Genomic DNA, 22,569 nt, shown 5'->3' on the forward strand with positions numbered 1-22,569 from the left:
AAAATAAAAAAAAAAAAATAAAAATAAAAATAAAAAAAAAAAAAAAAATGAAAAGCAATGGTCATCCCTCAAATAATTCTATAAACGAACCAATAAAGCAACAAGAAACAAAACAAAACAATAAATCCAGTCATAAAACTCCACATAAGCCACCATATTTAGCCCGAGCAAAATTTCAACCAAAAACATCCTCTTTTTCAAATTCTTCATTTCAATCATCAACTCCACCCAAACCACAGATTGCATTAAAATCCCCATCACCATCACCATCTCAACCAAAAACATCCTCATCTTCATATTCTTCATTGTCATCCCCATCACCATCTCAACCAAAAACATCCTCTCCTTCATTACCATCATCAACTCCACCCAAACCACGACAAATTGCATTAAAATCCCCATCATCATCATCATCATCTCAACCAAAAACATCCTCTTCTTCATATTCTTCATTACCATCATCGACTCCACCCAAACCACAGCATATTGAATTAAAATCCCCATCAACTGTTAAGAAATCACCAATTGTAAAGAAAACTAACTCCCCAAAAGGATCTAAATTTAAAAAAACAATTCGTTCAAGTCGTTCTACTCGTGCAGGGTTAACAATTTCAGTTTCCAGAGTTGAGAAATTATTACGAGGAAGAAGATACGTAAGTATTTATTATTTTTATTATTTTTTTATTTATTATTATATTAACTTTAATTTTTTTTTTTTTAAAATCAATCTCATAAATATTATAAGAGTAAAAGAGTTAGTCCAACTTCATGTGTTTTTTTAGCAGCTGTTTTGGAATATATGGTACTTGAATTATTGGAGTTATCTCTAAATGAACTTAGTCTTTCCAAAAAATCAAGAAGGATTAAGAATAGACATATTAACCTTTCTATTTTAAAAGACGTTGAGCTCAGTGCTCTATTAAATGACGTTATAATTTGTAGTGGTGGTGTTTTATCCTCTATTCATCCAAGTTTACTAAAACTAAAAAAAGATCAATAAACATCAATAATGATAAAAAATAATTTTTCTGGAAAATGAATGTTCATTTAAGTATAACTTTTTTTTTTCAGAAAAAAAAAAAAAAGTAAATTCTGTAAAGTATTCAAAATAATAATAATAATAATAATAATAATGATAAAAATAAAACATATGAAGATATTTCAAATAAAAAAAATGGTGGGGTCAATGTTTTTTCAATAATTATTTTAATTTCTGTGTGGTTTGAAGATAGTAAAATAATTTTTTTTTTTTTTTATTTCATTCTATTTTTATCTTTTTTTTTTTTTTTTTAATTAAAAAAAATAAAATATATAATAAATTAATTAAAATTAATTTTTATAATATGGATAAAGAAAAAACAATTAGAATTTTATATCCTCAATGGCAAGGAGGAAATAATAGATTATATCCACTTGGATCAAAATTATTAGAATGGTTAGCACCAGAAAGTAAATTAAAATTAATAACTATTCCAGTAAAGGAACCACCAATATCAGAAAAAGAATTTAAACAAGTTAAATTAGAGAATGGTATTGTTTATAGAAAGGATATAATTGAATCAATGATAGAAGCAAGAAAAATTATTGAAAATGAAAATCCTGATAAAATAGTTGTTTTTGGTGGTGATTGTTTAGTTAGTCAAATTCCATTTGATTGGATAAATGAAAAATATAATAATAATGTTGGTATTTTATGGCTTGATACACATCCAGATGTTAAAACACCAAATGATTATACAAATTCACATGCAATGGTACTCGGTAATATATTAGGCGAAGGTGATAAAGAATTGTCATCTTTAATGAAATCAAAATTCTCTCCAAAAAAGGTAATGTATGGTGGATTAGTTGAAAAAGGTTTAACAGATCAAGAGATTGATGTAATTAATAGATTTAAATTAAGAATTGCTTCACCTGAATCTTTAAAAGATAATAGTGAATTAATTGAAAATTGGATAAAAGATGAAAATATTACAAATATTGCAATTCATTTAGATTTAGATGTTTTAAATCCAGATTTATTTAGAGCTTTATTATTTGCTGATCCAATGCCGGAATTTAATTGGAGAGAAAATGTTCCATTTGGTAAAATGACTCTAAATCAAATTTCAAGAGTAATTAATGATGTTTCTTCAAAATCAAATGTGGTTTGTCTATCAATATGTGAACATTTACCATATGATGCTTCTAATCTTCAAAAAATGTTGGCATCAATTCCAATTTTAAATGAATAATTTAATTATTTTTTTTTTCTTTTTATATATAAAAAGTAAAAAAAAAAAAACCAAATGTAGTAAATAAAAATAATTTTAAAAATAATTATTTGAATTTATTCTTATTTTTTATTTATATTAATTTATTGTTTTTTATTTATTTTATTTTTTTTAGTATAAATTATGAAAATAAAAAAAATAAATTTAGTTTTTTAAAATTAAAAAAAAAAAAAAAAGAAAGAAAGAAAAGAAATAAAATGAAAAGAAATAATAATTTAATAATACCACTACTAAAGATTAAAAAACTTTTAAAAAGAAAAGGATGTAAACGTATTCAAAATTCTGCATTAGTATTCTTTTCAAAAGTATTACAATATTTAATTGAAGAGCTATTAGAGATTAGTATGAATGTTTCAATTTTAAATAAAACAAAGAAATATAGAATTAAACCAAAAGATATAAGTTGGAGTATTCAATCTGATCCAGAATTTAATTTATTATTTAGAAATATTATAATTCCATCATCAGGAAGAATTTCAAATAAATTGAATAGAATTATACAAAGATCATTTAAATTTAAATCATTCAAATTTGATGACTATGAAAAATCAGATTATTCTTCAAAAACATTTTAAATTAATTAATTTATAAATAAACAATTGATTTTATTTATTTATTTATTTTTTAGTTATAAATTTAATTGTTATTATCTTCTTTTTTTTTTTTTTTCTTTTTTTTTTCTTTTTTTTTTTTAATGATTTTTAATTATTATTATTATTATTATTATTATTATTATTATTATTATTATTATTATTATTATTATTATTATTATTATTATTATTATTATTATTATTTATTATTATTATTATTATTATTATTATTGAGGAAATGGTTGATAAGTTGAAGTTGAAGATTTAGAAGGTTTAATATTATTGATTAATTGAGATCTAATTCTTGACATTTCTTCTTCCCAATTATCATCATGAGGTAATAAAGGTATACGATATTTCAACTCGTCACTTGATAAGTTCTCAGCGATACTTTCCATTGTATCCATTACGATACTGATATAATTACCTTTTTTTTTATCATGTCTAACTTGATGAAATTTCCAAGTTCCCCATTTTGGTTGAAAAGAACATTCAGCTACAACGGTTGAAGTATCTCTTGCTCTTTGAAATTCTCTTCTTAACTTTTGTAAATCATCATTTGAAAAGTTTACCTCTCTACAATCGACTTCAATATTATCATTGGCCACACAACTTAGATACCACCCTTTCTGACCACGATCTCTTACCTTGAAATCTATAGTCCACTTATCACAATATTTCCACTTGAATAATGTATGAACTGTATAATTACTATAGGCTATATTTGGTGTGAATATAATACCATCAGTATTGTGACATCTTTTCCCATCTGAATAAACTCTTTCACCATTTGGATATTCTTTAATATTTTTAAATAAATTTACAATCTTTGATTTAAGTTGGAATGATTTACCCAATATATCAAATGGTGTATCAACCTTTAAATTTGAACGTAATGTTGAAACTACATTACCAATCTCTGTTAATCTATCTTTTAATAATTTTTGATGATGTAATTCATTCTTTACTGATAAAACATCAAATATTAAAAAATTTGCTCTTTTAGTTTGTAAATTTCTAACCATTTCACCATCTAATAATGTACCTTCTCCAAATAATGTTACAAGTATACTATATTTATAATAAAAAAATAAATAAAAATAAAAATAAAAAAATTAAATTACTATTTTATATTTATTTTTTATCAATAATAATAATAATAAATTATAATAACATACTCAAAACCTTGAATTTGATAAAAATCAAATTTTCTATCAACCAAATAACAACCAGTATGATCAATTAATAACATATATCTTATACCATCAGTTTTATCACTAACAAAATATTCATTATTTTGAACATGAATAAAATATTTCTTACCAAAATTTACAGGCATTGAACCAGGAAATGTATCATTTTTTCTTTGTGGAGCACTTGGAATATACTTAAATACTAAATCTCTCAATCTATAAAATTCTGAAACATTTCCAACTTTATCTAATGAAATTTCTGGAAATGATGTTTCTCCGCCATTTTTAACTATATTTGTTAATCCTTTAATCTATAAATAAAAATTAATAAAAATTAATAAATTAAAAATAAATATAAATAAAAATAATTTTAATATGAATAATTATTATCAATTAATAATTACAGCATTTAAAAAATCATTTAATAATTCAGTTAAACTTGTTTTTTCTTGACAAGCTTGAATTGCTTCAGGGAATAATTCAATTTCAACTTCATAAAGTTCTTGTTCAACTGTAGCATTGAAATCTGGTCTAACAATAACTTTAGTTAAATCTATTTTCCATTGATCCTCTGTAAATGTATATCTTTGTTTTTCTCGACGAATGATATAACCTGGTGGTAATGACAGAGGTGGTGGGAATTTCTCTTCGATTGAGGTTGATATTCTAAAATCATAAATTAAATTGGTTGATTGATCAAAACTAGTTTTATCGGTTTTCTTATCCTTTCTTAAACATTTCTTTGAATGTTCATCATAGGCTACACGAATTGAATCACTATAAATATAATCTGTCTCTGTGGTTGCTACTGGTTCCGATTTCAATTTCAAATGATGATAAAGATCATTCCAATCATCTCTAACCATACCTGGTTTAAATGTATTACCATTTGATGTATTTGAAAATAATCCAATTCTACCTTCTACCTCTATTGAATCAATACCACCATGTTGTTTTGATAATTCTATAATTCTATTCATTACACTATCTAATGAAAATGTTGATTTAATTGATGTTGATTGTAATTTACTTTAAATTTTTTTTTTTTTTTTTTTTTTTTATTATTATTATTTGGGTCCAATGGTTGATTGAGGTAATAACGAAAATGGTTGATTGAGGTGAAGATGGTAATTGTGATAATTTTAAAAAATAAAAACAATAATATTTTTTTTTTTTTTTTTTTTTTTAAAAAAAAAAAGAAAATAAAAATATTAATAACCCAAAAAAAAAAAAAAAAACCAAATATATTGTGTAATTTATTTATATTTATTTTATTTATATATATATTTATTTATTTATTTATTTATTCAAAAAAAATGAAATTTAATTATTACCCATGTTGACTTTGGTCAATGTCACCTAAGATTGATGATAATGGATCATCATCTTGTTTACTTTTTTTATTTGGCCCATTCGAATCATTATTTGAACGTTTCATTGAATTTTATTGTTCTTTTATATTTGTAAAAAAAAAAAAAAAAAAAAAAAAGCTATTTATATTTTATTTATGTGATTCGCTATGTTGCTTTTGTTATTTATTAATATTATTTGTTTGGTATTTTTTTATTTTCTTTCTTTTTTTTTTTTTTTAATAAATAATTCTAACCCAATAATAAAACAAAATATTTGTAATTAATTAGGAGAGAGCAAGTAAAATGCAAACAAATACACACACCAAACAGATATTTAAAAATAATAAAAATGAATTTTTAAAAAATTCCTAAAAATTTAAAACAAAAAAAAAAAAAAAAAAAAATTGAAAAAATAAAAAAAAATAAAAAAAATAAAATAGTAAAAAAAAAAAAAACTATATTTATCTATAAAATTTTTTGTTTATTATTTATTTATTAATAAAAGAGCTATTTATTGTTTGATCACTTTATGGTGTTTTTTTTTTCTTATACCAAATAAAAAAAAAAAATAAAAAATAAAAAATAAAAAAAAATAAAAAATAGAAAATAAATAAATTAATTTTGTGCATCAATTGTTTAAGCCAAAAAAAAGACTAAAAATAAATAATGATAAAGAAGTTTTAATTTTTTTTTTATTTTTTTAAATTTTTTTTTATTTTTTTTTTTTTTATTTTTTTTATTAATATTTATATATAAAAAATTTTAATTAATAAATTTAATTAATTAATGGATCTTTTTCATCTTCTGGATTCAAATCTTTAACACGTTGTTTCATTTTAGCGGAAGGAATATTAACCCAACGATTTTTAATATCGACAAGGATGATAATAATTTGAACAACAAAACATAAACAAGCGAGACCGAAAAAGACAAGTTCAGCAACGTGATAAGCATTTGGTGATGCGTATTTTGGTATTGGAATACATGAACTTGAGCCTGCTGTGGAGTTTGTATCTATATGATGTGAAGTGGAGCTTAATAAAGTATGATTTGATGGTGATGGTGATGGTGATGAATGATGATCAGAAGAGGTTGCTGGTTCACATGATCCACTTGAATCTGAGGAGACTGGATTGGTGTTAAAGTGAGCAATGATTGCATTAATGATTAAACCAAATGAGGCAACGGCTGCATTTTGACAAGCAAAAGCCAAACCATAGGCAGAACCTAAACTCTTGCTTGGTACTAAACATGGAATGGTAACCCAAATAGAAGCGGCCATAAAGGCATAACTTCCACCTAAAAATATGGCACCAGCCCAAACGTTGATATCACTGAATGCGAACAAACCATGAGCAACAACCAAGAGGGCTGATGCAAATGTGGTGAATGCAATATTGTGACCAGTACGATCAACGATGAAACCAATGATTGGTGATGAAACTGCTGCATAATAAGGTACTGATGCGATCGATGTTGCTAAATCTGCTGAAATACCATATTTACTTTGGAAGAAATCTGCACAAATTGAAACGAAAACAAATAATGGTACATAAAATAATACGACTGATAAATTGATTAACCAAAGAGTACCTGGGAAATGGAAAACATCTTTAAATGATCTTAAGATATCCATAAATGATGATGCTGTTGTTGTGTTTGGATCATCTTTATCTTTTTTACCTCTAATAACATCAAGTACAACTAAAATAATACATGATGCAAATGAAATACCACAAACAATTGCACCAACCCAAATTGCTGCTGGTACTCTACTAACTTCATTATTTTCAATTTTTGGTGAGATTTGGAAATTAATTGCACTACCCTAAATTATTATTATTATTATTAAAAATGAATAAAATTAAATTAGTAAATTATATAATAATAATAATAATAATAATAATAATAATAATAATAATAATAATAATAATAATAATAATAATAATAATAAAAAGATATTTACAATTCTTGAAAATGCAAGAGTAATTGCAAATGCAAAATTAATATCACCTCTACCTTTGAACCAAGTTGCACAAAAAGTTGATTGAGCAACACTAAGTGATTCACCACCAAGACTATATAATTAAAAAAAAAAAATTTGTTAATGATTCCCTTTTCTCTATCTCTTCAATAATTGAATAATTAAGCACAATAACTAAAAACCAATACAAATATATAGATATATATATAAAATACATACCCAAAAATGGTTCTACCAACTAAAGCTAACCAAAATAATTTTAAGTTTGATGAAACTGAGAAAATGATTTGACCGGCCATAACTAAACAACAAAAAATGATTGCACCTTTTTTAAGACCAAAAACGTTATCAATAAAATAACCACCAAAAAATACAATAATCATATTTGGAAAACTGTATACTGAATATAAAAGATTCCATTTAACATTATCTACTTTATATAACTAAAAATAAAATGAAAAAAAAAAATTATTATTATTATTTTTATTATTATTAGAAAAAAAAAAAAAAAAAAAAATGTTATTATTTATTATTTAATTTTAGTAAAAAAAAAAAAAAAAAAAAAAAAAAAAAAAAAAAAAAAAAAAAAAAAAAAAAAAAAAAAGTAATAATAGTTATAATACATACTGTTTCAATACCTGTTTGTAAAGCAGCTGGAATATCATAAATATAATAGCTACCTAATGTGATTAAACAAATAAAAAGCAAACCGAAATAACGGAATGCATGTCCGAAAAAACTTGTCTTGTTTTCACTCATTTTATTTGTATATATAAATATTGTTATATATATAAATAATTAATGTGTGTGTAGGGAAAAAAAAAAAAAAAAAATGAAAATTAAAAAAAAAAAAAAATAGATAAAAAAATTGAGACCCCTGGGATGATAAAAATTTCGTTTTTTTTTATTATTTTAAAAATTCAAAAAATTAATTTGAAAAAAAAAAAATAAAATAATTAAAATTAAATTTGATGAGAAATATCTAAAAACCTTTCAAATATTCCAAAAGAGGACAGGATTGTAGTTAAATGATTTTAGAATAATCGATGCGACCTCATTCTTTTTTTATAATTTTAAAAGAATTAAATAATTATTAGTTTAATAACCACTTATAGTCTTTTTTTCAAATTTTTCTACATATGGGCATAAAAATAAAAATAAAAAAAAAAATTAAAAAAAATAAAAAAAAATATTAACTAAAAAAATAAAAATAAAAAAACAAAATTTAATTTGTTGTGACATTTTAAAATTTTTTTTTTTTTTTTTCACTAAAATTATTTCACAAAATTTAATTAAATCAGTAAATGAAAAAAAAAGTATAAATAAAAATATGTATTTTAAGTTTTTAGACACCAATAATTTCAATTTTCAAACACCATACATAAAAATAGGATGCAAAGTTTAAATAATAATAATAATAATAACCAAAAAAAAAAGGAAAAACATAAAAAAAAAAAAAAGAATTTGAAATTATAATTTTTAAATTATTTCTTAAACCAAAAAAAAAAAAGAAAAAAAAAACATATTTTCACAAAAAAAAAAAAAAAAAAACAATCTTTTTTTTTTTTTTTTTTTTTTTTTTTTTTGTTTTCAATTTTTTTTTTTTTTTTTTTTTTTTTTTTTCATTTTCGTCAATTATAAAAAAAGAATATCAAAATGAGTAAAAATAATAATAATAATAATGGTGGTGAAAGAATCCAACCAATTGAAAACAATGATAATATTCATATGTATAGTTTACCATCAACACAAATTAATGAAGATAAAGTAAAACCAACTGGAATTATTGATGGTTTATTAAATATTAATGTTTCAGAAATACCATGTTTTAAATCATCAATGCTATATGCAGTTGGTGGTGCTATGGGTGTATTAGCAGTAACCTCACTTATTCCATCTTTAAGAACAAGTAATTATTAATTTTTATTTTCTTTTTTTTTTTATTTTTTTTTTTAATTTCTTACTTACATTTTTTTACCTGAAAATTACAGAAAGATTTGGACCAGCAGATTATGGTGTTTGGACATTTTTAGGTATTGCAAGTTTATCTTGGTAAATATATTGATTTATTTTTTTTTTTTTTTTTTCAATATCATGATTATATAAAATTTTCTAATAATAATTATAATTATAATAATAATAATTTTTATTTTAGGCCAATTTGTGATTATAACCACAAATTACACAATAAAAGGGTTAAATTATTAATGGATGCACAAGTAGCTGAAATGAATAGAAAGATGAGTGAGAAGATTGAAACAGAAAAAGAGGATCAAAAAAAATAATATAATTTAATAGTTTTTATATTGAAAAAAAAAGAAAAAAAGAAAAAAAGCACAGATGATTTTAAAATATTTTATTATGGCGGATTCAAAATTAATGTGGCGGATTCAAAATTAATGTGGCGAATTCAAATATTAAATACTTGGCTATTTAAATAAATTTTCCCCGAAAAGAAGAAAAAAAAAAAAGAAAGGGAAAGAAAATAATTTTGCCCCTTTGGTGTTTTTTTTTGGTTTTTTTTTTTTTTTATTTTTTAAAATTTTAATGTTAATTTTATTTAATTCTATTTTTTTAATTTTATTTTTATAAAATATAAATAATTTTTATTTATTTTCATTTTTAATTTTATTTTTAATTTTATTTTTAATTTTATTTTTAATTTTATTTTTAATTTCATTTTAATTCCAACCATCAAAAATAATTATATTTACAAGGTGGTCCACCTGCCAAGCATCAATTGATATCATTGAACAAATAAAGCTTCATGCCAGTGTTTACATTCAAATAAGAAAATTTTAAATAGATCAATCAATTTAGGTGACGGTCATGTGTTGACAACTAATGAATAAAATAATACCCAAAAATTTTTGAAAGTATTAAAATGGCTCATGGAGCATTGGGTTTATTGAACCATTATAAAATAAAAAGAAAAAAAAGAATAAAAAAACAAAAATAAAATAAAATTTTGAAAAAAAAAATAACTTTCAGACTAAACGCATTGCATCCAATGAAATCGAAAATAAAAAAAATAAAAAAAATAAAAAATACCACACACCAAAATGATCATGTCAGTTTTTTATTTTTTTTTTCATTTTATTTTTTTCAAAAATATAATTTTTTTTTTTTTTTTTTTATTTTTTTTTTAAATAGTAATCAAAAAAAAAAAAAAAAGATATTTTCGAAAAATTCAACTAATCAAACTTTGATTAAAAAAAAAAAAGTGAAAAAAAAAAAGTGTTTAGAAAAAAAATGAAAAAAAAAATGAAAAAGATCTAGATCAAAATCTTTTTTTTTTTTTATTTATATTTTTTTTTTGTTATTATTTTTAATTAAAATAAAAAATTAAGAAATAAAATAAAAATTGTAAAATGAATTATTGTTTGAAAAATTGGAAAAGAATACTCGCTCTCATATTACCTTGTACAATTAATATTAAAAAAAAAAAAATATTTTTAATAAAAAAAAGTTATTTTTAGTTTAAAATTGATGAGAACCAAAATCAAACATTTGATATGGAGGATTTTTAACCACGCACTATCAAAAAAAAAAAAAATATCAACCAAAAGGTTAGGTTTTTTGAAAATTTTTTTTTTTACGAAAAGCATTCAACTGTAACAAAAAAAAAAATGGTTCACATAAAAAAATTTAAAAATATCTAGCCCAACGAGTTGATTGTATTCGAAATGATTTGATTGGTTGCATATAATTTAAAAATAAGTTTTTATAAAAAATAAAAAAAAAATTACAAAGTGAATAAAAAAAAAAAAAAATTAAAAAATTAAAAATAGCAATAAAAAAAAAAAAAAAAAAAAAAAAAAAAAAAAAAAAAAATTGAATCAATTAGTTTTTGTGTTGTAAACTTGTGGATGAAGTTGTTTTGAAGAGAAAGAGATTGTGTGTATTTTCAATATAGATTTTATCAAAATATCAAAAAAAAGTTATCATTATCAAATTTTTTTTTGAAAGTAAGTAAAAATTATTTTTTCAGCAAACTCAGTTTCAACGAACACTTCTGAAAATGTTGCCCAACATCTCAAAATCAAATATGAAAAACAAATTAGATTTTAGCTATTAACCCAAAACCTTTTTTTTTTTTTTAACCATTTTCTTTTATTTTTTTTTTATTTATTTTTTTATTTACCTTTTTTTTTCATTTTTTTATTTTTTTTTTTCTATACATTTTATTTATTCATTTAAAAAAAAAAAAAAAAAAAATAGATCATCACACAAATATATTATTTATATATTTTTTTTTAAATATATATTATATAAATAATTATTTGTAATCTATTAATTCTAATTTGTTTTTTATATATATCACATTTTAGAACACACAATCATATTTAAAATTCTTTTTATTATTTATTATTATTAATTTTTGTATAATTAAAATCATAAACAAACACACATACACACATAAAATTATTTTCACAAAATGAGTTCTCACAAAACCTCATCAAAGTCCTCATCATCAAATAGCTCAATGAGTATGATATTGGGATTTTCTAAATCATTAGAGAAAGGTAAAATATTAGACAATTAAATATAAATAATTATTTCAATTAATAATATTAATGTAAACACTTTTTTTTATTCTTTTTTATTTTAATTTTTTATTTAGGGTCTTTTGGTGTTTTGTATGCTATGATCAAAGGAAACACATTCCCAAGAATATTGACCATCTTAAGTTTGTTGATAGAGTTTTGTCGTATGTATAAAATAAAAATAACCGCGGGGTTGATGTTATTGATTTTTTTTTTATTTTTATTTTTATTTTTTTTTTTTTTTGTGATTTCCAAAATATCTTTTTTTTTTTTTTTTTTTTTTTTTTTTTTTTTATCCCAAAATTTTTCATTTTCCAAAAGTCACATGCCCACTGACAAATTTTAATTAATTAACCCCTTAATCTGTTTCTATTTTAACCAATCACAATTTTCCAAAAAAAAATAAACCCAAACCCAAAAAAAAAAAAAAAAAAAAAATAATAAAAAATTAATAATAAAATAATAAATAAAAAAATAATAATAAAAAATTTAATAAAAAATTAAATAATAATAATAAATAAAAATAAAATTACAATGAATAGAATTATCATCTTTTGGTTTTAAACATCAATATCCATGGGGTGGTGATGCTGGATAGTAAGTTTTTAATTTATTGTTATACCAAAATAATTAAATAGCTTTTTAACAAATTTTTTATTATATTATTATTATAATTATTATTACTTTTAAAAAATTATTAGTTATTTAAAAAAAATTATGTCACCAATTAGTCATCCATCAGATGTTATTGGGTATACTGGTTTTACAATCTTTTTTTGGATTGTCATTGGTTTGATGTTATTAGGTTTTTTAAATATTTGGTATGTTGCATATCAATTTTATCGTGGTAAAATTGCAAATATTTGGATTATTAGAACTCTTCGTTGGTTTGTTAGTACTACTGTAGCAGTTTTATTTATTCCAATCATTTCCTTACTTTTAATTGGTTTGGATTGTGAGTACACAAGTAAAGGTGCTTTTCTTAGAAAGTTTGGTGGTGAAAATATTTATTGTTATAAAGGTGCAAACTTACCAATTGCAATTATTTCAATTATTTTTATTATTTTTTTCAGTCAAGTTGGTTTTACATCAAGTGCAACCTATTATGAATATGATCCAAATGTTAAATCAAGATTTGCTAAACCACATGCAAGAGTAAGATATTTTCTTTTTATTTTGTTTTATTTTTAAACTTTTTACTAATTTTTATTTTTTATTTTTATTATTAAATTATTTAGTTAGATGTTATTATTTTATTAGTAAAACTTATTCTTGCATTATTAAATTCATTAGTTGATTTTTCACCATGGACAACATCAATTGTATTTTTTATTTTATCATTAGCATTAGTACTTGGATCAATTTTAGTTTTACCATATAATAATCAAAGATTAAATCAAATAAAGAGTGGATTTTATGCAACAGTATTTTGGGTATCATTTATGACATTGGTAAATATGGGCATTAATGATGAAACATCACCAGCTACATGTTATGTTACAATTGTTGGTGTATTCTTTGCTTTTCCAGTTGGTTACTTTTCCAATAGATTATTTTATAAATTTTTATGTTCAAAGATTAACCAATTAAGAATTCCATCAACTTTATCAACTATGGATCTTCATGAAAATAAAGATAAAGAAAATGATAAATATGAAACTCATACTTCAAGAGTAACATGGGGTAGACAACCAGTAACATTGGGTAGTAAAAGACAAATTATACTTCCATTTTTCGGTAGTAAATTTGCATTTCCATTCTTTGTTGAAATCATGGCAAGAAAATTATTAAGAGGTAGTAATGAAGGTGTTTCAAGTAGTCCAATTGAATCAATTGAACGTGCAAATAATCTTTATCAATGTGGTTTACAATATTTCCCAAATTCAGATATATTATGGATGGCATATTGTAACTTTTTATTCACAGTTAGAAAAGATAGACATATCGGTTATGCTGCATTAGAAAAACTTAGAAGAATGAATCCTTCTTTCGATGTTCGTTTCTTCATTTATCAACGTGATAAAGAAAGAGAACAAATTATGGATTCAGATTTACGTGGTCCAGAACATACAGGTAAAATTCAAGATTTCGTCAGTTACATGGAATTTAAAAAACTTTATTATGGTGCTAAAAGACATCATGTTAAATGTTTAACATATATTAAAAAGTTTTGGGGTTTATTATTACATGAAACAGTTGATCTTCATCGTTTATCAGATTTATCAGGTCGTATTGCAACAACTGAAAATAAAGCAAATGAAAGTTATGAACGTTTGTTAGCACTCAATCCAAATTCAGTTAGAGTACTTCGTGATTATTCTCAATTCCTTGAAGAAGTTGTAAGAGATAAAGAATCATCATATAAATTACAAAAGAAAGCAGAAGCAATCGAAGACATCATGAGTAAAAGTCAAACAACTGATTTTAAAACAATTGATATTAAAAATTTAGAAGACTCTGATACAGAAGTTGATCAAGTATTAAAACAAGAACCAAATGCAATTCAATTGGCAAAGATTGATGCAGATATTGAAAAATCAGGATCAAAATCAGGATCATCAAAATCAAAAGATGATTCATCAGAATCAAGTAGTTCATCAAAAGGTAGAAGTAATAAATATAAGGAATTCCAACAAAGTAATGCAATTAACAAACTTTCATGGTTAATGATTGGTACAACTGCATGTTGTGTTATTTATTTAATTATTGTTTTGGTTGTATTCAGAGGATTGGCAGTTAAACACACCAATGCATATCAAGGTATTTTATCAATTACAGATTGTGCAACTGAAGCAGTTTCAATTGCAATCAATTTAAATACTATGCAAGCATATGCATTAGGTGCTGGCTTAAGTTTCCCAATTGAGGCAGCTGTTGAACAAATTAATATTTTAAAAGCTCAAAACGATAGAAGTTTAATTATAATGAAAAATATCCATGATGCAATTTATTGGGGTGAAGGTAATCCAGCTGCATATGTTGGTGATAATTTATCCAAATTAAAAGATAGAAATGGTATTGATGTTTTCGATATTGGTTCAACCATTTTCACATTTGATCAATTCAATCGTTCAAACACCGTTTTAGAAAATAAAAGAATGATTCAAATTTATAGTGAACCATCAGTCAATATGTCAATTTTGGTTGCACCAAAAGGGACCAATACAACTACTCATTATTCTCAAACTTATAACGCTTGGAAAGCTGGCAATGCTTTCATTGAAAGTGCAATCATAGCCAATAAATTATCAGTTTATGATTTCATAAATGGTTCCACAAATCCAGATTTGAAGTTTGTAATTTTAAATGCACCAAGCAATATTCCAGATATTTATTTAAAAATACAACAAGCTTATATAGATTCTTTGGTTGACAATATTATGAACACTTTGAATACGATCCTTTACGTTTGGTTGGCCATTTTTGGTTTTCTTGTTGTTATTGGTGCTGTTTTATTCCGTCCAATTGTTAGAAAGATTTCTCGTGAAAAGATTCGTACACTTGTATTATTTTCATTGGCACCAAGAGATGTGGTAATTAAACTTTCAACAAAGAAAATTAAAATGGTTAGTTTAGATAGTGGTAGTGAACGTGATAATCTTTTCGATACAACTGACGATGATGATGGACGTGATGATCACGAACATCTTCACCATGATAGTGATAATACCCCCACAGGAGAAAGAAAAAAGAACGACGATATTGTATCAATTAATGTTACTGATCCAACTGGTGCAACTCTCTCTTTATCTCCATCCAATCCAAGAAAACATTCTCAATCCTCAGATAATGAAGCAGAAAACCGTTCATCCAACAAAAGCAACAATCAATTTGGTGATCGTCGTCCATTAATGGATTCAACTGGTGTTTTAGCATCGACAACTTTAAATAATAGAAAATCCAATGAAGAAAAACCAAAATCAGAAGAAGAAAGCAGAGATGAATATAATAAGAAATATGGTTGGGATGGAAAGACTAAAAGAAATTTAAATAAGAAATCACTCAGATCAGTATTGAGACGTCTTCATTGGTCTTATGTTTTAGCAATCTTTTTATTATTTGGTTTTATTACAATGGGTATTTGGGTATCATTTACAGTTGTATTTAATAACTCACAATCTGGCTATACCTTGGGTAAAAGTAGTACAAGAGCATTAAACAGTCGTATCATTAATTTCTATGTAGCTGAACTATATACATTTGATAATGACGCAAACGAACAAAAAGCAATGGACGCTGTAACCCATTTACAAGAGAACCATCAATCATTACCATACCTTGAAGAGGTTAGACCATTGATGGAAGGCTCCTATGGTTGTTGGATGCTTAATAAAAGTGATTGTCTTACAAGAGATTCAATTTATTATTCTGATGTCAGTGTTGGTCTTGACTGGTTAATCGATCAATATGCAAAACACTGTGTATCTCTATTCAACACTGATTCTGCAACTCTTGGAACAAGTCCAGAGTTGGCCTGGTTACAAGCAATTGGCTCAAACGTAATGTTCCAAGGCTTGGATACTGCAACTTTTACTTATTTCGAATACTACCTCTCACTACAAGATTGGGCCACAAAAGTTTTGACTTCAGTTTTAGCTGTTAGTTGTGTTTTATTAGTAATTATATATCTTGTATTATTTAGACCATTTATGAATCATCTTAGGATTCAACATATTCATACTTTGGCCTTATTACGTTTAGCTCCTGACGATATTAGATTCATGGAAGTTAGTGATAAAGTTATTGACGAAGATTAAAAAAAATTAAAATGAAAAAGAAAAGGATTTTTTTGTGTATATTAAAAAAAAAAGAAAAAAAAAAAAAAGAAAAAGAAAAAAAAAAACTACAACTTTGTAAAGTAAAAAAAAAAAAAAAAACCTTTAATAAAAATCTAAAACATTTCTATTTATTTAATATTTTTTGTTGAGGTTGATAATTTGAGAAAAAAAAAAAAAAAAAAAAAAAAAAAAAATTCAACCCCTATTTTTACAAATCTGATTTTTAAATTCCTCTTCGGAAATTTAAAAACATTTTTTTTTTTTTTAGTTGGAGTTAAAAATCTTTTTGATTTTCATGAAATTAAAAAAAAAAAACTGTTTAAAACTTAAACAGTTTCAATTTCATGAAATATTTACTATCAAAAAATTTTATTTTTAAATTATTAATCATGTTGCGCAATAGTGACGGATATGTCATTGAAAAAAAAAATTTTTAACAAAAATAAGTATTTTGGGTTTACAAAAAAAAAAAAAAAAAAAAAAAAAAAAAAAAAAAACAAAATAAAAATTTAATCAGTAAATTTTAAAAATATTAAAATTGTCACCATTAAAATGCCAAAAGGCCAAAGTTTTTCAGCTAATTAATTACCATGTACAAAAAAAAAAAAAATGTTTACACCCAATCAGTCAAAATAAAATTTCTCATATTTCACTTACCGATTCGAAAACAGTTATTTTAAAAACCATGACAAAAAAAAAAAATTTCAAAAAAAAAAAATTAAAAAAAAACTGTAGATATTTTTTTGATGCCCAACCAAATCTCATTCTCAACTTATCTATAAAAAACCACTATCGTCTTTAATGTTTTATTTTTTTTTTTATTTTATTTTTAATTTTTTCTTTTTTTCTTTTTTTTTTTTTTTTAAAAAAAAATATACCTATAAATTTCTTTTTTTTAATTTTTTTTATTTTTAACAAATCAAAACTATATTTTACCTTTGACACGGTTCTTATATATAATATATAATATTCTACTCATTGTTGGGTTTCATAAAAAAAAAAAAAAAAAAAAAAAAAAAAAAAAAAAAAAAAAAAAAAAAAAAAAAAATTATTTGATTAGGAGATAATATCTCTTTTCAAAAAAAAAGAAAAAAATGTCATCAACTAAATCAGGTTCCTCAAAATACTCATCTGGAAGTTCCATTAGTTTAATAATGGGTTTTTCCAGATCATTAGAAAAAGGTAATAATTAGTTTTTAAGAGGGAAGTTCCAAAAAAAAAAAAAAAAAAAAAAAAAAAAAAAAAAAAAAAAAAAAAAAAAAAAATTAAATTACTAAAACCAAAAAAATATTTATTAAAAAAAAAAAAAAAATACAGGATCATTTGGTGTTTTGTATGCAATGATCAAAGGAAATACATTCCCAAGAATATTAACTATCTTAAGTATGCTAATTGAGTTTTGCCGTATGTATAAATATAATTTTAATTTTTTTTTTTTTTTCTTTTTCACTTTTTTTTTAGTTTTCAATTTTTTTTTTTTTTTTTCAATGTTAGAGTTTTAATGAATAAAATTATTTAACTCTTTTAAATTTTATATCAATGAAATAGAATTATCATCATTTGGTTTTAAACATCAATATCCATGGGGTGGAGATGCTGGATAGTAAGTATTAATTTTTTTTTTATTATTATTTTAAAAAGAAAAATATTAATACTAACATTGTATTAATTTTAAAAAGTTATTTAAAAAGAATTATGTCACCAGTAAGCCATCCATCAGATGTATTTGGTTACTTGGGATTTACAATTTTATTTTGGATTGCTGTTGGTTTATTGATTTTGGGTTTTTTAAATATTTGGTATGTTGCATATCAATTTTATCGTGGTAAAATTGCAAATATTTGGATTATTAGAACTCTTCGTTGGTTTGTAAGTTTCTCAGTGGCTGTATTATTTATTCCAATCATTTCCTTACTTTTAATTGGTTTGGATTGTGAAGGATCAAGTGAAGGTACCATCTTAAGAAAGTTTGACAATGAAACCATTCAATGCTTTAGAGGTGCAAATTTACCAATTGCCGTAATTTCAATTATTTTAATTGTAGTTTTCAGTATTGTTGCCTTTACATCTAGTGCAACCTATTATGAATATGATACAAATGTTAAATCAAGATTTTCAAAACCACATGCAAGAGTAAGAAATATTATTATTATTATTATTATTTCTTTTTTAAATAATTTTATTAATTTTTATATATTTTTTTTTTTTTTTATAAAAAATATTTTTTAGTTTGATGTAACAGTTTTATTTGCAAAATTTGTGTTTGCATTTTTCAATTCATTAGTCGATTTTGTACCATGGTTAACATCAATAACATTTTTTGTTTTTATGGTGATATTAACTTTTGGATCAATTATTGTTTTACCATATAATAATCAAAGATTAAATCAAGTTAGAAGTGGATTCTATACAGTTGTTCTTTGGGTATCATTTATGACATTGGTAACTATGGGTATTAATGATGAAACATCACCAGCTACATGTTATATTACAATTGTTGGTGTATTCTTTGCTTTTCCAATTGGATTTTTCTCAAATATGTTTTATTTCAAATGGTTATCATCAAAAGTTTCCGATATTCAAATTTTAAATCAAAGTCCAAGTATGGATCTTAAAGATGCCAATAAAAAAGGTAAACGTAATAGTGTTGAAAAAGAATCATCACCAACATCAAAAGTAACATGGGGTAAACAACCAATTACATTGGGTAGTAAAAGACAAATCATTTTCCCATTCTTTAAAAAGAAGTTTGTAATGTCATTCTTTGTTGAAATCATGGCAAGATCAATATTAAATAATAACAATGAAGGTGTTTCAAGTAGTTCAAATGAGTCAATTGAACGTGCAAATAATCTTTATCAATGTGGTCTTCAATATTTCCCAAATTCAGATTTATTATGGATGGCATATTGTAACTTTTTATTCACAGTTAGAAAAGATAGACATATTGGTTATGCTGCATTAGAAAAACTTAGAAGAATGAAACCATCATTCGATGTTCGTTTCTTCATTTATCAACGTGATAAAGAAAGAGAACAAATTATGGATTCAGATTTACGTGGTCCAGAACATACAGGTAAAATTCAAGATTTTGTCAGTTACATGGAATTTAAAAAACTTTATTATGGTGCTAAAAGACATCATGTTAAATGTTTAAATTATATTAAAAGATTTTGGGGTCATTTATTACATGAAACAGTTGATCTTCATCGTTTATCAGATTTATCAGGTCGTATTGCAACAACTGAAAATAAAGCAAATGAAAGTTATGAACGTTTGTTAGCACTCAATCCAAATTCAGTTAGAGTACTTCGTGATTATTCTCAATTCCTTGAAGAAGTTGTAAAAGATAAAGAATCATCATATAAATTACAAAAGAAAGCAGAAGCAATCGAAGATATCATGAGTAAAAGTCAAACAACTGATTTTAAAATTAGTGATATTAAAGCAATTGATTCCGATGAGGATGATATTGAAAAAACTCTTCAAGAACCAACAGCAATTCAATTGGCAAAGATTGATGCAGATATTGAAAAATCAGGATCAAAATCAGGATCATCAAAATCAAAAGATGATTCATCAGAATCAAGTAGTTCATCAAAAGGTAGAAGAGGCAAATATAAGGAATTCCAACAAAGTAATGCAATTAACAAACTTTCATGGTTAATGATTGGTACAACATGTTGTTGTATTATATTTTTAATTGTTGTATTGGTTGTATTCAGAGGATTAGAAGTTAAACATACCAATGCATATCAAGGTATCATTTCAATCACAGATTGTGCCAATGAAGCAGTTCAAATGGGTATGCATTTAAATGCAATGCAAGCATATGCTTTGGTTGCTGGTGTTGGTAATAATACAGTTGAAGCATCATTAATTGAAATTGCTAGAAGAAGAGCTTTGGTTAAAAGAGGCATTATCATTATGAAGAATATTCATGATGCAATTTATTGGGGTGAAGGTAATCCAGTTAGTTATGTTGGTGATAATTTATCCCAATTGAAAGCAAGAGATGGTTATGATATTTTCGATATTGGTTCAGTAATTTTCACATTTGATCAATTCAATCGTTCAAGTACTTTATTGGATAATAAACAAATGATTGAACTTTACAGTCAGCCATCAGTCAATATGTCGGTTTTAGTTGCACCACCAGGTTCTAATACAACTTCACTCTATACTCAAACTTATAACGCTTGGAAAGCTGGTAATGCTTTCATTGAAAGTGCAATGCTTGCTAGTGATGTTACATTTGATGAGCTTAGATACTCTGTCAACCAAAATCCAAATTTCAAATTTGTAACAATTAACGCCCCAGTAATTATGCCAGATATTTATAATAAGGTTCAAACAGCTTATATCGATTCATTGGTTTCCGATATCACTGGTACATTAGATGCAATTCTCTATACTTGGTGTGGTATTTTCGCTGTACTCTTTTTAATTTGTGCCGTTTTATTCCGTCCAATTGTTAGAAAGATTTCTCGTGAAAAGATTCGTACACTTGTATTATTTTCATTGGCACCAAAAGATGTTGTTGTTAAACTTTCAACAAAGAAAATTAAAATGGTTAGTTTAGATAGTGGTAGTGAACGTGATAATCTTTTCGATACAACAGATGATGATGGACGTGATGATCATCTTGGAGAAGATGACAACAATATTCAAACCCCAGTTGGTGATAATAATAATAATAATAATAATAATAATAACAATAACAATAATAATGGTTCAATATCATCAAACGTTACAAAATCAGATGGAGAAATTGGTTCAGATGGTGTTCGTAGTAGTAGTGGTAGTAATGTTTTAAATACATCATCACCATATAGAGATAGACGTCCATTAATGGATTCAACTAGTGTTTTGGCATCAACAGCAACATTAAATAATAGAAATGTAAGATTACAAGCTAAAGATGAAGAAATAACTAATGGTGGTGGTGAAAGAAAAGGTAGTGATGCAACAAGAACAGCTCTTTCAGAGGATAAAAAATATGGTTGGGATGGAAAGAGTAAAAGAAATTTAAATAAGAAATCACTTAAATCAATTTTAGGTCGTCTTCATTGGAGTTATATCCTTGCTACATTCTTATTGTTTGGTTTCATCACTATGGGCATTTGGGTAACATTCACTGTCGTATTTAATAATTCTCAATCTGGTTATACATTGGGTAAAAGTTGTTCAAGATCATTGAATAGTCGTGTCATCAATTATTATGTTGCCGAATTGTATACCTATAGTCAATATGTAAGTACTCAAAATATGGTTGATGCAATCACAGAATTACAAAGCAGTCATCAATCATTGCCATACCTTGAAGAGGTTAGACCATTGATGGAAGGTTCATACGGTTGTTGGGCACTTAATAAAAGTACTTGTCTTCCACCATCCTCTATGTACTATGAAGAAGTTAATAGTGGATTGGATAGAGTTGTTGACAGTTTGGCAAAGAAAGCAATTAATTTGGCTTATACCGATCAAGCTGCCTTATTAGATAGTCCAGATTTACAATGGTTCTTAGCACTCATCGATTATATTTTCATTGGTCTTGACACTGCAACCTTCACTTATTTCGACTATTTCTTAGAAAAACAAGAATGGGCAAATACAGTTTTAACCGCTATTCTATCTGTTAGTTGTGTTATTCTATTGGTAGTTCATGTAGTATTATTTAGACCATTTATGAATCATCTTAGAATTCAACATATTCATACTTTAGCCTTATTACGTTTAGCTCCTGATGATATTAGATATATGGAAGTTAGTGATAAAGTTATTGATGAAGATTAAAAAAAAAAAAAAAAAAATAATATATTAAAAAAAAAAAAAAAAAATGTATATATAAA

At 24.0% G+C, this 22,569-nt stretch overlaps 8 protein-coding genes across 8 annotated transcripts; 6 read left to right on the top strand and 2 right to left on the bottom strand.

Annotated features, from left to right (window-relative positions):
• Positions 1-47: 47 nt before the first annotated feature.
• H2Av2 (histone H2A domain-containing protein) lies at positions 48-1,000 on the top strand (the record flags this gene model as incomplete). The annotated part of the gene is made up of 2 exons (XM_631238.1): positions 48-653; positions 746-1,000. 2 exons carry the CDS (start codon positions 48-50, stop codon positions 998-1,000), a joined length of 861 nt encoding a protein of 286 aa, XP_636330.1.
• Positions 1,001-1,343: 343 nt separating this feature from the next.
• Positions 1,344-2,234, top strand: DDB_G0289195 (arginase/agmatinase/formiminoglutamase family protein; the record flags this gene model as incomplete). The annotated part of the gene is made up of 1 exon (XM_631239.1): positions 1,344-2,234. One exon carries the CDS (start codon positions 1,344-1,346, stop codon positions 2,232-2,234), a length of 891 nt encoding a protein of 296 aa, XP_636331.1.
• Positions 2,235-2,470: 236 nt separating this feature from the next.
• Positions 2,471-2,848, top strand: H2Av3 (histone H2A domain-containing protein; the record flags this gene model as incomplete). The annotated part of the gene is made up of 1 exon (XM_631240.1): positions 2,471-2,848. One exon carries the CDS (start codon positions 2,471-2,473, stop codon positions 2,846-2,848), a length of 378 nt encoding a protein of 125 aa, XP_636332.1.
• Positions 2,849-3,090: 242 nt separating this feature from the next.
• On the bottom strand, positions 3,091-5,494 carry DDB_G0289199 (hypothetical protein; the record flags this gene model as incomplete). Its single annotated transcript, XM_631241.1, has 4 exons — positions 3,091-3,934; positions 4,042-4,367; positions 4,461-5,085; positions 5,391-5,494. The coding sequence occupies 4 exons, from the start codon at positions 5,492-5,494 to the stop codon at positions 3,091-3,093; spliced, it is 1,899 nt and encodes a 632-aa protein (XP_636333.1).
• Positions 5,495-6,183: 689 nt separating this feature from the next.
• Positions 6,184-8,151, bottom strand: mfsd1 (major facilitator superfamily domain-containing protein 1; the record flags this gene model as incomplete). The annotated part of the gene is made up of 4 exons (XM_631242.1): positions 6,184-7,236; positions 7,375-7,486; positions 7,612-7,835; positions 8,020-8,151. 4 exons carry the CDS (start codon positions 8,149-8,151, stop codon positions 6,184-6,186), a joined length of 1,521 nt encoding a protein of 506 aa, XP_636334.1.
• An 897-nt stretch (positions 8,152-9,048) lies between these two features.
• On the top strand, positions 9,049-9,677 carry DDB_G0289203 (hypothetical protein; the record flags this gene model as incomplete). Its single annotated transcript, XM_631243.1, has 3 exons — positions 9,049-9,301; positions 9,384-9,444; positions 9,548-9,677. The coding sequence occupies 3 exons, from the start codon at positions 9,049-9,051 to the stop codon at positions 9,675-9,677; spliced, it is 444 nt and encodes a 147-aa protein (XP_636335.1).
• A 2,153-nt stretch (positions 9,678-11,830) lies between these two features.
• DDB_G0289205 (hypothetical protein) lies at positions 11,831-16,696 on the top strand (the record flags this gene model as incomplete). The annotated part of the gene is made up of 5 exons (XM_631244.1): positions 11,831-11,918; positions 12,017-12,103; positions 12,482-12,536; positions 12,641-13,094; positions 13,178-16,696. The coding sequence occupies 5 exons, from the start codon at positions 11,831-11,833 to the stop codon at positions 16,694-16,696; spliced, it is 4,203 nt and encodes a 1,400-aa protein (XP_636336.1).
• Positions 16,697-17,811: 1,115 nt separating this feature from the next.
• Positions 17,812-22,513, top strand: tmcB (HAT repeat-containing protein; the record flags this gene model as incomplete). Its single annotated transcript, XM_631245.1, has 5 exons — positions 17,812-17,899; positions 18,035-18,121; positions 18,266-18,320; positions 18,397-18,850; positions 18,947-22,513. 5 exons carry the CDS (start codon positions 17,812-17,814, stop codon positions 22,511-22,513), a joined length of 4,251 nt encoding a protein of 1,416 aa, XP_636337.1.
• Positions 22,514-22,569: the final 56 nt, after the last annotated feature.

This window comes from Dictyostelium discoideum (genome assembly GCF_000004695.1).
Source record: "Dictyostelium discoideum AX4 chromosome 5 chromosome, whole genome shotgun sequence".
NCBI lineage: Eukaryota > Evosea > Eumycetozoa > Dictyosteliales > Dictyosteliaceae > Dictyostelium > Dictyostelium discoideum.